The 16004-nt window shown below is 42.7% G+C and overlaps 1 protein-coding gene across 1 annotated transcript in view; it reads right to left on the bottom strand.

The window, feature by feature from the left end:
- The window catches only part of PDZD2 (PDZ domain containing 2), a 430456-nt gene that overhangs the window by 392336 nt on the left and 22116 nt on the right, over positions 1–16004 (bottom strand). The window contains exon 2 of the mRNA XM_077462905.1: positions 4850–5636. Coding sequence (XP_077319031.1) covers positions 4850–5325 — 476 coding nt within the window. The 5' untranslated portion in view covers positions 5326–5636. The remainder of the gene's footprint in view (positions 1–4849; positions 5637–16004) is intronic.

The raw sequence follows: 16004 nt of genomic DNA, 5'->3' as shown, positions 1-16004 counted from the left end.
TCTATTTAACCACTTAAGGACCGCCTCGCGCCGATATACGTCGGCAGAATGGCACAGCTGGGCACAATCACGTACCTGTACGTGGCTCTTTAAGTGCCCAGCCGTGGGTCGGGAGCGCACCAACGACGCCACGCTCCTGACCCGGTCCTGAGCTCCGTGACCGTGGCCGCGGGACCAACGGACCCGATCGCCGCTGGTGTCCCGCGATCGGGTCACAGAGCTTAAAAACGAGGAGAGGTATATGTAAACAAACCTCTCCCTGTGCTTCCTAGTGTGGCCGTCACCGATAGTCGACGATCAGACGATCAGTGACATCACAAGCCAGGCCACGCACCCCTTCAATAAAAAAAAAAAAAAAAAAAAAAAAACACATAACGTCACACATAACCCCTACTGTCTGGGGGACAGCGCTGTCTCCTGGAAGTGGGGAAGGGTACATGTCAAATGTGGCAGTGGGGGAAGGGAGTAAGCAGAAAAGAAGTTCCACTTTTGGGTGGAGCTCTGCTTTAACCTTAACCACTTGCCGACCAGGCTTTTTCTGGCACTTTCGGTTTACAAGTTTAAATCAGTATTGTTTGCTAGAAAATTACTTATAACCCTCAAATATTATACATTTCTTTTATTTTTATTTTTTTATTTATTTTTACAGAGACCCAGGGGAATAAAATGGCTGTCATTGTAATTTTTTGTCACACAGTATTTGCACAGCAGTTTTGCCAATGCAATTTTTTGGGGAAAAAATACACTTTAATAAATAAAATAAAAACACAAAAAAGTTACAAAATTTTTTGTATAAATGTGAAATCTGATAATACACAGAGTAAATAGATACCCAACATGTCACGTGTTTAAATTATGCACGCTTGTGGAATGGTGACAAACTATGGTACTTAAAAATCTCCCTAAGTGACGTTTTAAATGCCTTTACAGATTACGGTACTGGTTTAGAGTTACACAAGAGGTCTGGCACTAGAAGAAATACTGCGCTCGCTCTAATGGATACTTCACGTGTGGTTGGCATACCATTTACATGTGTGTGCGACTAACAAATGCGGGAGCATGGAGGGATCGGGGCACTTCAAAAATGAAAATGTTTGTTATTATGGATTTTACTTTTTATTTTTTACACAGTCCCTTTTTTTTTTTAATCACTTTTTTCCTATTACAAGTAATGCAAACATCCCTGGATGACAGGTCCTCTTTATAAAGAGAACTTTTCTTCACCTTTGAAAGCAAAAGCTCTAAAAAACAAAAAAAAAATTACAAATAAAATAAAATAATAAATAAATTATTTTCTTCCAGCCTGGACCAAAATTGAGGTCATAGCGTCGCTCCGGTCCTCCAAGGCCATCGAGTCGATCAAATTTTTAACTCTGATTGCCTATGGCAGTGATGGCGAACCTTGGCACCCCAGATGTTTTGGAACTACATTTCCCATGATGCTCATGCACTCTGCAGTGTAGCGGAGCATCATGGGAAATGTAGTTCCAAAACATCTGGGGTGCCAAGGTTCGCCATCACAGGCCTATGGGAACAGCCGGCCGCACCGTTGTATCATTTCTCGGGTGAACCGCCGAAAACGGTAAGCCCGAGAAACACCAGCGAGGGATGGAGTGGGGGGGCCGGGTTTGAGCCACTCGGACCTGGTTCGTGAGAAAGTCAGCCGTCTGCAGAAAAAAACAAAAAACAAACAAGAAACACAGTGCTAGAGTTATGGCGGATATCTACTTCAGCCATAGTCCTGGTAAACCACTTGCATACTGCAACACATATAGACATACACACACATTATCATTGAAAGTGAAAGTAAAAGAAAATCCCGCATTTTGAGTTGTCCCCAGAAAAGTAATAGAGGGTAAACCTTCCAATGGGGACACTAGCTCTGGTGACCTGGGGGTCCCCAAGAGAGTCCCTCAATTCGCAGCAATTTTCTCTCACTTCCCGTTTGGCTATGGGACAGGAAGTGAAGGGAAATCTCCACAATGCGTCACAAAAAAAAAAATCTGGGACGGGTTATAAACGCTCACTTGCTCTATCAATAATGAATAAAAAAAATAAAAAAAAGTTTTGCCTATACTTCTACTTTAAAGATTTGTTCAAGCAAGTGTCCAGGGTATAGTAAAACCAGGCAGCTGAGCAATGGTTTTTCCACCCCCCCCCCAAACTGCTTGAACACTGATGTGAAACTGCTCAGGGCAACGTCAACAATTAAAGAGCCTGTAGTATTCAGCAGGCCTTACATGCAATTATATGGAGCAGTTTGGCAACTGCAGCATGGTAGTGCAGCATTTACAGAGTTAAGTCATTTGGAGACGAGGTGACAGAACGCTTCCTCACCACTTGTCAAATGCTCTGATGAGATCCAATTGCTCTTCAGAGGGCACTGCATGTGTGAACGAGCCCTAAAAACCCTGCAACTACTGGTGACCTCGCTGGTAACACACCTCTTGTATTAGAGTTCCTCCACTCTGGAGCACAGGGGGCACCTTTGGACAGCAGCATTGTCAGTCTGGGGAGGGGGGGAGGGGTAATTAAATGGACTAGCAGATTTAAATACACTAACAATTTGAAGTCAAACTTCAGCTCAAACAAGCAGTTCTTAAAGTGGAACTTCCAATTTTGGATGAAGCTGCACTAAGTTTCACTTATTAAGTTGCAACAATGTAAGCTGGGGCAGGTATTGATTCTAGGTCAGATCTCGTTTTAGGCCCCATGCACGCTGACATTTACATGCGGGAAAAAGGAAAAAAAAAAAAAAAAAGTCTTCTGGCATCAAGTTTGTCACTTTCACGCACCTGGGTTGCCACTGGTGCTGCAACAGCCTTCCATACAAGTGAATGGCTGTACGCCTATAAACACCGCTGGCCCCCTCCATCAGTGTTTACCTACACAGGCGCATACAACCTAAAACTCATCTGTGTGCTGCAGTAACACATACCCCACTTCAATATTATAATTATCACTACAGGTACAGGCCAGCCTTCTTCTGTAACATCTCCAACACACACTTTTCTAGCATCCAGTCATTCATCAAGTACGGGTCTCATAATCCATGCACTCAAGTGTTACTAAACCCACAAACAGTAAAATCAGTCTGTATATGCAGTAAAGCATGCTAGTTATACTCCTTGTGGAACCTAAGGAGTTAAGCCTCTGCATTGTGTAAAAATGCTGTTTGATCCTGTCTTCTCTGATCCACCCCTTCTTCCACTGTGCCCTGATAATTTCCTGATAACACAGAGCCTATGGAGTCATGCTGCACATGCTCAGTTTGAGGTGTATTGCTAAAGAGTTATTTTTTTTTCCTTGGGAGAGTACATGTGATCAGCACAGGGCCAATCAGCACTGCCCAGACAGAGGGTCGGGGGTCCTGTAGTCTCATAGGGCAGTAAGAAAACTCATAGGGCAGTCATGTAAACTTAGTAGTTTATATTTACTAAAATAATTGCATTTTCATATCCTGTATACTATTCTGTATACTGTGGGAGACCAGATATAGTGAATGCAGGGTCCTGGTAAAGGGGGTCCACGTTAAAGAGTAGCGCTACATTCATGGGGGAAAAAAATAAAATATTAGAATATTATATATTCTATATAATACACACACATACACAGTTTCTCACAAAGTGAGTGCACCCCTTACATTTTTGTAAATATTTTATTATATCTTCATGTGACAACATTGAAGAAATGACACTTGACTCTCTTAGGGGTGTACTCACTTTTGATGCCAGCGGTTTAGACATTAATGGCTGTGTGTTGAGTTATTTTGAGGGGACAGCAAATGTACACTGTTATACAAGCTGTACGCTCACTACTTTACATCGTAGCAAAGTGTCATTTCTTCAGTGTTGTCACATGAAAAGATATAATCAAATATTTACAAAAATGTGAGGGGCGTACTCACTTTTGTGAGATACGGTCTATATTTACTATGCACAATTGCAACACAAGTCATATTGTAACTGGATGTTATCAAAAATCACCTTTGCAATCTGCAGTGCTGACATTTTCTGTAAAACGCAATAAGGCTACCTGGGAGGTGTACACATTGTTTGTGTGATTGGCTTACTTATTTTCCCAGAATTCTGCACTAAGATTCAAGTCATATTGTGAGCATACCCTGCAACAAATATTACATTTTTGGTGAGATACTCTCAAAAGAGAAATCATATTTAAAAAGGGATGCCGGCCATGCCGTTTTCATTATTAGAACTCTGCAGGTGCAGCAGCTGATTAAGAATGAAAAAACCAACTCCCATACAGATTGTCTGTTCATATGCAAAGTGAAACAGCTTTTTCTTCTGGAAAAAAAAAAAAAAAGGTAGGAATCTGTAACAAAGTTTGTTAAAACACTTGCAATGTACATAGATCACTCAGAGGGGAATGATTTTTTTTTCTCTCTCTCTCTCTCAACCAAAGTGGCGTTACTCTTTAAGGATTCTCAAATATATATCATTATATATATATATATATATATATATATATATATATATATATATATATATATATATCATTATCAAAAATTAAGTGGGATGTGGCCAAGCTTGTGGTCAGTTTTGAGGCTCCAAATCTTTGCAAGCAATGCAACAAATTTAAGCATTGGTTGTGACAATTGGGCCATAAAGGGCTAAACAAGCACTTTTCAAACGGTCTTTACTAATCCATAATTTTGCAAAATGTGTCAGTCTATATTTTGAAGCAAATAAAACACAAGAAACAATCAAAGCCAAGCCATAAAGAAAGACTACTTTAGGGCTCAGTGGTGTGGTAGGCATGAGATTTATAAAACCACCCCCAATCAATAATTCAGACAGAGTTTTAAGCATATCCAATGGAAAAGCTTTACCTGGCACCAGAAACATCTACACCAACCATCAGTTGTCCATTCATTGACAGGACCTCATCTCGCAGTTTTATCTTGCCAGACTTAGCAGCTGGACTCTGCTTCTTCAAATCTGTTATCCATATACATCCAACATCAAGCACAGGCCCATTTTGTACCTTCCTCTTTTTACCCCCGCGGCGTTTTTCACCACAATGCCCAAAAATGGGAATATTTCCAAAATTTAGACCGAGAATCAGGTCATCGTCTCCATCCCTGGTGAGGTACACTGTGCAGATTTCCATGTCTAGGACAACCTGGTGGCAGCTTGGTTCCATTTCTTCCAAAGAGAAATTTAGCTGGATGTACTCCTTGAGTTTCTGAATAGCAGATAGATACAAGGCCGCGTCGGGTGTGCCGGTGTCCACCCGTGGGTTGTCCTGAAGCCATTGGCGTAGAAGAGACAGGTGAAGCACAGCATTCTCCTGAGTGATGGGCATTCTGAAATGCCAAAAGCAATACCATCATGTGAAATATTCGCTATACATTGGCAATGGCTCGCTCTCCTTCAGTAAAAGTAAATGATAGCAACATCCATCATAAAAGGCGACATCTAGATTAAGCCATAGATGAAGTCACATCTTGACACTTGATAATAGTGGACCAAACCATCAACAATGCAGTAAGTGCAGAGCAGCAATCTGGGTTGAAGGAGGAAGTGGCGGTGAGTAATTCCAAGTTTCGTTGTGTCACAAGGTCCCAAAATCAGTTTCCAAATTAGAACATTACATCATCCTCAGCATCAATTTGCCTGCAAAACAATAAAAACACAAATCAGGTCACGTCATTTTAAAACATAAGCAAGATTTTTTAAAGGGTTAGTCCACCTTAAGCAAACATCTCTTGGTAGTTGCTCAAGAATTACAACACCTAAACCTTGGCCATAGACAAGCTTTAGCCAAGTAACCAAGTAAAAAATTTTGAACAACTGGTTGGTTGCAGGCAGGTCGGTAAGTTGAGCTGGGAATTTTCTTGGGTTTTGTTTGACATATGTTGCCCTTGCTGCAAAGGTCAGTAATAGGTGGGGGCAGTGGCCATTTATTTGTACGGTTAAAAATTGTTGTACTAAGCCTACGGAGGCCAGGAGACACACAAATGTCTTTGATTAAACAGGTCTTAAATTGTGCAATTACCTTTTCACCTAACAAGCCTTAGCTGACGGTGTCTGTTACTGACCAAATGGTCTTGGAGGAAAAGGGTTGAATACAGCCAGATGGGGAGACTCATCTAATTTCTATGGGCTCCCTAAAGGCCCATACACACGATTTGAAAATCAGAAGTAAAATTTCATCCGAACAATCTGACGATTTTCACATTGTTAGTACGGTGCTTTCGACAGCCGATTTCGATTTTTGGTATGACAAAAGCTGGATGTGCACACTATAAAATGTTTATGTGTATAAAATGTGAACGCAACGTCCGATTTTTGTTTAATTGGTACGGTTTTCATCCGAAAATAATCGTAAGAGCAAGACTTGGCATGCTCAGAAACAAAAGAATACATACAAAAACTATTCAACACATTACGTCACTTCTAAAGTTGAATTCTGTCATACGAGAATTTTCGTATGGTGACTAACCTCTTCACTTTCGACATGAGACTAGCATACAACAAAAAAGCGGTCTGAAAATCTGATCGTGTGTACAAGGCTTAACATTTTAACCTCTTGTGTAAACTCTACTGCACGCCCTGCACTTTGCTTCCAAGTCTGTAATAGTCAATGTGAGGGGATCTGACGCTCCTGGTTGGATCTCAATTTATTTTAATTTAATATATTTTATTTTAGATTTTATTTTATACGATGAAGAACTGCAATTTGAAAAGCTAAGAACAAATGGACGGAAACCCCAACTGACTCCAAGGGGGGTAAAGCAGGGGATACCGCCCAACTTCTTGAGAAAAGAAAGAGGGATATATCATCTAGCACAGGGATCACCAAACTTCAGTATAGGCGGCACACCATATATTTTTCAAAACAGTTGTGGACTGGAAAAAAAAAAAATGTTTTATAAAAGAAATCAAGTTGAAATAAAAGAATATGGTTTATTATGATGAACATAACAGGATTCAGAACCACAGAGACAGAACAAAACAATGTAAAGAAATTCCAAATAAACCTGAGCCATCAATAAAAGGTTAAAAATAAATACAGTCTGCACGTCTCTCTCCCTTTACATGAGTCCCAATCATAATCTCCCCTTACTTCAGGGTCCCCATCAAAGTCCTCCCTTTTACATGAGTTCCCATCATAAGCTCCCCTTAAAACATGGGTCTCCATCAGAGTCCCCCATCAGAGTTCACCTTTACCATACATTTGCAACACGTTGGTAAACAGGTTATAAAAACAACCAACGCATTTCAGAGAAAACACCACTCCCCTTTCATCAGGGGTCAAGGCGGGATGAACCTTGGATGGAGGAAACTGACCTCACAGACCCATATTCGAATACACTCCTTATAAAGTAACAATGTAACAGTTGCTGATCAGCAGTAGAGTTTAGTACCGGCTCTAATATAGATCTGCAAGGTCCCCGTTTTCTCTAAATCTATTCAAGATTTATTCCTGTGTTGAGCTCTGATGAAGGTGACGTGAAGTTGCCCCTGAAACGCTTTGGCTGTTTTTAAAACCCATTTACCAAAAATTACAATTATCTTGGACACTTGCCAGAGTTATTGTACTTGTTCAACTTTGTCCTATATTTGACAACACATACAAGTTTGGACGTTCCCACCACTTCTAAAGATGTTCTAAAAAATGACTTTCAGTTTAGAGAGGTCAGTAGCAGTACAGGTGCGAAACATTTTGAAAGAGGCACACAAACTGAGTGCATGGTTCAATTTATTTCCCAGAAGACTAGAGAGATAAGCAAATCTTGCAAAAGACGAAAGTTCTTCACGTATCTTCAAAATGGGTCTAGAACCTGGCTGGCGCAGGTAGGCACACTGTTTTGGTGACACCTCCTCACTTTTCACAAATTCACTGCCTATGACACTCACAGACCTAGAATGGTGGTCAGAAGAGACTTCAAAAGCACCATCCTTTTGTAGAACAGCTGCAGCATAATATAAAATGACAGTGGTCAAGCAAGCGTGGTCATACTCTGTACCTTTGTAGACAATCCTTATATTGGCCTTACTTTAGAACAGGGTTTCTCAACCAGGGTTCCATGAAATCCTACGGTTCCTCCAAAGGTTTCTATTGCATCTCAGATAGGTTCCCACTGACATCAATGATTTTCTTAGACATCTATAAGGGGGGGGGGGGGGGAGATTCTTCCAAATGACCACAAATGTAAAGATAATTATTCAAGCTGACCCTCACAGCAATGTATCATTAATTGAAGACATAGCAATATTTAAGCAGGGGTTCCCTGAAACTGGAAAGTTACTTCAGGTGTTGTGTTGAAAAAGTAGGAGATGAAAAAAGGGCCTATGGGGGTCTGAACAAGTCTGGGGTGGGCCAAACAATCTCAATACGATTTCAGCCAGATCAGAATCATTTTGTCCTATGGGTATATTTACACGAGAGCCTTAAAATTGGCCTTACTTTAGAACAGGGCTTCTCAACCAGGGTTCCACCAGAGGTTTCTACTGCCTCTCGAATAAGGTCCCACTGAATTCAATGATGTTTTAAGCTATCTATAAGGGGGGGATGCTACCCCAATGACCACAAATTTAAGGATAATTATTCCAGCTGCCCCATACAGCAATGTATCATGAGTTGTAGATATAGTCATTTACATCAGGGGTTCTGAAACTGGAAAGTTATTTCACAGGTTCCTCAGTGTTGAAAAGGTATTAACAAGTCTAGGGAGGGCCATAAGCAATGCTTTCTCAATACGATTTCACCAAGATTAGGATTATTTCGATCTACGGGTATCTTTACATGAGAGATTCATGGACATCCTTTACAAAATCATGGTGATTCAGGAATTGACTAACAGTCAACACATGAGTGTACGACACATCACCACTAAATATCGATGATGGGAACAATGGTGGCTCTGCCTGGTCCAAGAGGAATCCTTTTGATGAACTGCAGTATGAAAATATGAACACTCTGGGAAGGTAAAACAATTTTGGAGTACTGGTAACTGAACACAGGAACAAAATAGTGGCATTGCATTTGAACCCTGCCGTTAAAAGGACATTTTGGAAGCACGTGCGCAATCTTGCAGGAATACAACTTTCTCATCTCTTGTTTTTCACATCTCTTGATTTAGGAGAAACAGGAGAGAAGAAGAAGCTTGCATGCACATCAACTAATTATTTTAGCCATGAGAGGGGTAAAGCATGCACTGCTGTAAATCCAAGGACACAGAACATATTGAGATCCCAGAACCCACTTCTGAGTCCCCATAACATAAAAGTATACAATACTTGTAACAGTGGTACATCTGTTTCAGGGTCTTGAAAACAAATCAATGAATCCTTTTCATTCGGGCCGGCACAGGGTTTTAGCCTGGGGAATGCCAAGTAATGTATTTAACAAAATGTACACTCCCTATAACAAGGAATTATACTATATAAGCATTACATAGACGCCCCGCTGTAAAAATAAATAAATAAAAAAATCCTGTTCAGTAGAGATTAAAAGGGTTCAACTTTTTTAACTCCTAAAACATTGACCAGAATATGATAGATTGCAGTGAACACATTTTGAATTATCAGTTCACTTTTCGTATTTTTACACATTTATCTTGTCCATATTTTTTTTACAGTTTTAAATAGAGATTTTCATATAAACCACTAAAGGGAGCACTTTGTGGTTCATTGCAATTTCTCTTCCTACCTATTATACGAGCGCTTTTTTTTTTTTTTTTTTTTTTTTTAATAAGTCAGCTGACCCACTTGACCTGTATAGCAGAAAGAAGCATTAACCACTTCAATACAGGACATTTTCACCCCCTTCCTGCCCAGACCAATTTTTAGTTTTCAGCGCTGTTGCACTTTAACTGATAATTGCGCGGTCGTGCGACGTTGCACCCAAACAAAATTGATGTCCTTTTTTCCCCACAAATAGAGCTTTCTTTTGGTGGTATTTGATCACCTCTGCGTTTTTTTTATTTTTTGCGCTATAAACAAAAGAAGAGAGACAATTTTGAAAAAAAAAACACAATATTTTTTATTTTTTGCTATAATAAATATCCCATTTTAAAAAAAAAATTATAATTTTTCCTCAGTTTAGGCAGATATGTATTTTATTTTAATTTTTTTACTAGTAATGACGGTGATCTGCGATTTTTTTCGTGACTGTGACATTGTGATGGACATATCGGACACTTGACACATTTTTGGGACCATTCACATTATACAGCGATCGGTGCTATAAAATTGCACTGATTACTGTATAAATGTGACTGGCAGGGAAGGGGTTAACACCAGGGGGCTAGGGAGGTGTTAATTATGTTCCCTGGGAGTGATTCAAACTGTGGGGGGAGGGGACTCACAAGAGGAGGAGACCGATTGGTGTTCCTCTGTAGTGGGGACACACCATTGGTCTCCTCTCCTCTGACAGGACGTGGATCTGTGTGTTTACATACACAGATCCACAGTCCTGCTGTGTTCCCGGGCAATCGCGGGTGCTCGGCGGACATCGCAGCCGCCGGGTGCACGCACTGGGTCCCAAGCGTGGCAGCAGGCGCGCGCCCCCTAGACGGCCGGGAAGGGGAGGACGTCATATTACTACATGCCGGTATTGAAGTGTTAAAGTGGTTCTAAAGGCAGAAGGTTTTTTTTATCCTAATGCATGCTATGCATTCAAAAATAAAAGCCTTCTCTGTGCAGCAGCCCCCCCAGCCCCTTATATTTATCTGAGCCTCATCTCAATCCAGCAATAGTGCTTGAGCACCTCGCCTGTCCAGGGATTCTCCCTCATTGGCTGAGATAGCAGCGGGAACCATTGGCTCACTGACTTTGACAGCAGCGGGAGCCAATGAGGAGAGAGGGGGCAGAGCCTATCTGTGGCTCAGTATCTGAATGAGGCAAGCTGCTTGCTGTGGGGGCACTCTGCAGAATGCACAGGGCAGGCTAGTATGAAAGGTTTGTCAGCACTTCCCTTCTAGACGCGTATCGGCCAATCACAGGCCTTCCTCAGTAAGGAGTAAGTGCTGATAGTGACGTCAGCCAGGCACTGTGCATGTGGATACGACGGTGCTACTTGATTTATATGCGATTTAAAACGTTTTTATCTTGTAAGTGCAACTTATCTGTTTGGGGGCTTTGAATATATTTGTATACGAAGAACACTATGGTCTCTATACTTATTTACATGACCTGAACACATGGAATCTTGAGTCAAGCTGGGAGGTGATTCGTTTCTTTGGATGTTAATGAGCTGAGTTACCATTAAGAAAAGAGCCATCTGGATTACCCACCATTGATTGGGAAGAGGAAGTGAGACCAAAGAGCTTGTGGGGAGATCCGCATATGAGTTTTGACTCATCTGGGAGGTGAGCGCGCATTTTTTTTTTTTTTTGCAAATATAAGTTTTATTCAGAATTTTCACACATATAGGATAGAGTCCCCAAACAAGAAAGTACAACAGTGAAGGACGCAGCCTCCCGAATGTGCATCACAGTAACAGAAAAAACAATTACCAGCCTTGTATTACATTGTAAATAGTGAGTCGACCCCACATGTATCACTCCCGCGGCCGATTTCGGTGGAAGGGCCAAAGACATACCAAGGCCGATTAACATCTCCAGGGCCGGGCCCGCAGACAGAGGTCAAGGCCATTGTGAGCAGGTAATAGGTTGCAACCATAAGAAGAGGCATGAAGTGAGCGCACAAACAGGAGAAAGAGGGGGGATAAGAGACGTGGGAAGGGGAGTGGGATAGGATAGGGAAGCAGTGAGGAGAGAGGAGGGGGGGTTTTAGGAAAGAGGGGAATAAGGGAAGGAGGGACAGGGAATAGATTAGGAAAGAGGAGTGGAGGCGATTCAGAGTTCCCCCCATGGACGCCTGTTGACTGGCACATCTCCACCTAACGCTCAAAAAGGTTTCTGCCTTCTGTCGAGTACACAAACGCATTCCAAAGAGACCAGGTCTTTCGGTAGACTTCCTGCCTATCTTGGGCAGTCATGATCAAATACTCCATTTTGTTAATATCTTCCACCTTCCGTAGCCACATTGCCACGGAGGGGGGAGTTTGTTGCTTCCAGAGCAGAGGGATACAAGATTGGGCCGCATTGGTGAGATGGCGCAGTATTGACCGTGCATATATCTTAGGAGGCAGATCCGATACATGTAAGAGGAAGAACGCTGGGTCATTCGGGATTTGCCACTCCGTGAATTTTTGGGCTATGTTTCGGACAGCTGTCCAAAAGTCAGAGAGCTTGGGACAGGACCAAAAAACATGCAGGATCATACCTCCTGCCTCCCCACAGCGCCAGCAACATGCAGACGCGTCCGGGAAGATAAGGTGAAGGCGGCTGGGAGTCAGGTACCATCTCGTGAGGATTTTATAATTCAGCTCCTGTGTTTTGGTGCATATTGAGGATTTCAGGGCGAACGGCAGAACCCATGCAATTTGCGCTGGTGTGAAGGTGCGATCCAGATCCCCCTCCCATTTCGCGAGACTAGAGATACGGTGCGTTTGTGGTGGGGTATTCAATAATACATACATTTTAGAGAGAAGTCGAGAGATGGGTTCCGTGCTAGATAAGTATTCCTCAAACACGGTCAGCGGTCTGGAATAAGCCGTAGGGTTCGGGATGGACTGTAGAAAGTGATGTAGACACGCGGCTATCCAGAAATCCAGACCATAGAGACCCCTGTGGTCCATAAGGTCACCAATAGAGACCCAGCCGTCACGTGCTACAAACTGAGGGGCCCTAGTAAGGTTGGAATCCCATAGCCGCCTAAACTGCGTGGTCGGTAGACCCGGCAGGAAGCGAGGGTTACCAAGGATCGGTGTCAGTGGCGACGCCGCGGTCGTCAGGGAGTACCGTAATGCCACCTTCTCACTCTGGTAGAGAGTGTTGCCTATAAGGGGGTGAGCTTTCACCTCCTTCGGCAACGCGGCCCTGCACCAGAGAGCAGACTGCAATGGAGCCGGACATTGGTGTTGCTCAATTTGGACCCATAATTTGGTGGTGAGGTTGCGACCCCAATCAATCACTCTACTCAAATGGGAGGCGCTGTAATACTGCCCGACATCCGGTAACGCCACACCTCTGTATCGTTTCGGGAGGGACAGTTGGGAACGCGGTATCCGAGGCTGCTTCTGTGCCCAGACAAAACGGGTAAACAGGGCCTGTACCTGTCTAAAATATGCAGGGGGGATTTTGATCGGTAAAGTCTGAAACAGATATAAAAATTTAGGCAAAATGCACATTTTCAGTAAGTTACATCTGAGCGCGCATTTTTACTGGTGGTGGTGTGCACTCCTTTTGGAGGACGAACAATCACTGTGTTGGAATTGTGTAGATACACTGATCACATGAAGAGTTTTCATGTTTTATTTCTTCATTTTTTTCATTTTATGGACTATTCATTATATATACACGATTTATTTTAGAGATTTGCGCTTTATATTTATATATATTTTTACACATCGCGCTACATTTATTTACTATCTATTTTGAAATTAATGTGGTGTACCACTTGGAACAGTAGCTGTGCACATTTATTATTAGGTTATCTTATTTAGACATCACAATGTATTTTACTTGTGGCGCTGATTGTTTCATCTTATAATTTGTTACCATAGACTTGAAAGGCTTCAAATGCCTCCTGACTCGACATGAGACTTCAATTTTGAAGCGACGTGACATAGAACACTTCATGTTTTGATAGTGTGAACTGCACTGTGCACTGTCCATTACAGCATTTGTGTAGTTATTTGAGGGGCATTTTTAACACCTCCCAAACATCCACTTTTAATGGCAGTGTGCACTTACCCTTAAAGTGGTTGTAAAGGCATCCTTTTTTTTTTTATCTTATCTTAATGCATTCTATGCATTAAGATAAAAAACCTTCTGTGTGTAGCAGGCTCCCCAGCACCCCCTAATACTTACCCGAGACCTCTCTCTATCCAGCGATGTTGTAGGATTTAAAAAAAAAAAAAAAAAAAAAAGGAGTTTGAGACTTTATATGAGGTCAGTTGAATGTACCTCCATCCCCAATACTTGGAAATAATTAGAACAGAATTTGGGACTTTATAAGAAACATGCGGCCAGGGAGGCATCACAGCATAAAAATGTCTGGTAGACCACAGATTATGACTATATATTTATATTAATTTAATAGCATAAATAACCAACATGGTAAAATAGGAAAACTTCTTACCGTATATACTCGAGTATAAGCCGAGATTTTCAGCCTCTTTTTTGAGGCTGAAAGTGCCCCCCTCGGCTTATACTCGAGTCATCGCTGTCTGCCCGCTCGATCAGCGTGTCGAGCAGACAGACAGCGGCCATTCTATAATTCAAAAGCCGCGCCTCCGGCTCCGCCTTCGCCTGTGATAGGCGGAACACTGAATTTCCCAGCAGCCTGTGTTCCGCCTATCACGGGCATCGTCTCATCCTCGTACTACGGACGAGGATGATACGATGTCCGTGATAGGCGGAACACAGGCTGCTGGGAAATTCAGTGTTCCGCCTATCACAGGCGAAGGAGGAGGCGCGGCTTTTGAATTTTACAATGGCCGCCGAGGCGCCGACGAAGAGGGCACGGGACGGAGGCAAGGCAAGGCACGGCACGGCACGGGACGGGACGGAGGCAAGGCAAGGCACGACACGGGACGGAGGCAAGGCACGGCACGGGACAGAGGCAAGGAGGCAAGGCACGGGACGGAGGCTCGGGACAAAGGCTCGGGACACAGGTAGGCTGGACACACACACACACACACACACACACACACACACACACGGATGGATGGAGACACACACACACACAGGGATGGATGGATGGATGGAGACACACACACACACAGGGATGGATGGATGGATGGAGACACACACACACACAGGGATGGATGGATGGAGACACACACACACAGGGATGGATGGATGGAGACACACACACACAGGGATGGATGGATGGATGGAGACACACACACACAGGGATGGATGGATGGATGGACACACACACACACAGGGATGGATGGACGGACACACAGGGATGGACGGACACACAGGGATGGACGGACACACACACAGGGATGGACAGGCATGTCTCACCCTCGGCTTATACACGAGTCAATAAGTTTGCCAGTTTTTTTGGGGGTAAATTGGGGGCCTCGGCTTATATTCGGGTCGGCCTATACTCGAGTATATACGGTATATCATATAATACTATGTATTATGTTATGGAATAAAGTTTTCCTATTTTACTATATTGGTTATTATGCTATTATGTGTGTATATATGGTCATAATTAGCAATGAGCCCAATGTTCGAGTTGAACAGCGAACAATTTGGGGTGTTCACGGCAAATTCAAAAGCCGCGGAAAACCCTTTAAAAGTCTATGGGAGAGATCAAAAGTGCTAATTTTAAAGGCTTATATGCAAGTTATTGGCATAAGTGTTTGTGGACCTGGGTCCTGCCCCCTGCCCCAGGGGACATGCATCAATGCAAATGAGTTTCAAAAACTGAATTTTTTTTCAGGAGCAGTGATTTTAATAATGCTTTAATAATGCTTAAAGTGAAACAATAAAAGTGAAATATTCCTTTAAAATTTCATACCTGGGGGGTGTCTATAGTATGCCTGTAAATTGGCGCATGTTTCCCGTGTTCAGAAGAGTCCCTGCACAAAATGACATTTCTAAAAAGGAAAAAAAGTAATTTAAAAGTACTCACGGCTATGATGAATTGTCAGTCCCGGCAATACAGATAAAAGAAGTCATTAAAAAAATGGCATGGGATCTACCTAGTCCATTACCAGTTGTTTTGGGTCTGGTATGAATATTAAGGGGAACCCCGAAACAAAAATGAAAAAAAATTGCGTGGGGGTACCCCCAAATTCCATACCAGGCCCTTCAGGTCTGGTATGGATATTAAGGGGAATCCCGCACCAAAAAAAAAAATTGGCGTGGGGGTCCCCCTCAAAATCCATACCAGACCCTTATCCGAGCACGCAACCTGGCAGGCCGCAGGAAAAGGGGGACCAGACAG

The sequence above is a fragment of the Lithobates pipiens genome, unplaced genomic scaffold, assembly GCF_037356315.1.
Source record: "Lithobates pipiens isolate NorthernLeopardFrog02 unplaced genomic scaffold, aLitPip1_a1.2 Scaffold_3, whole genome shotgun sequence".
Taxonomy (NCBI): domain Eukaryota; kingdom Metazoa; phylum Chordata; class Amphibia; order Anura; family Ranidae; genus Lithobates; species Lithobates pipiens.
This window is presented reverse-complemented; position numbering and strand designations above follow the sequence as displayed.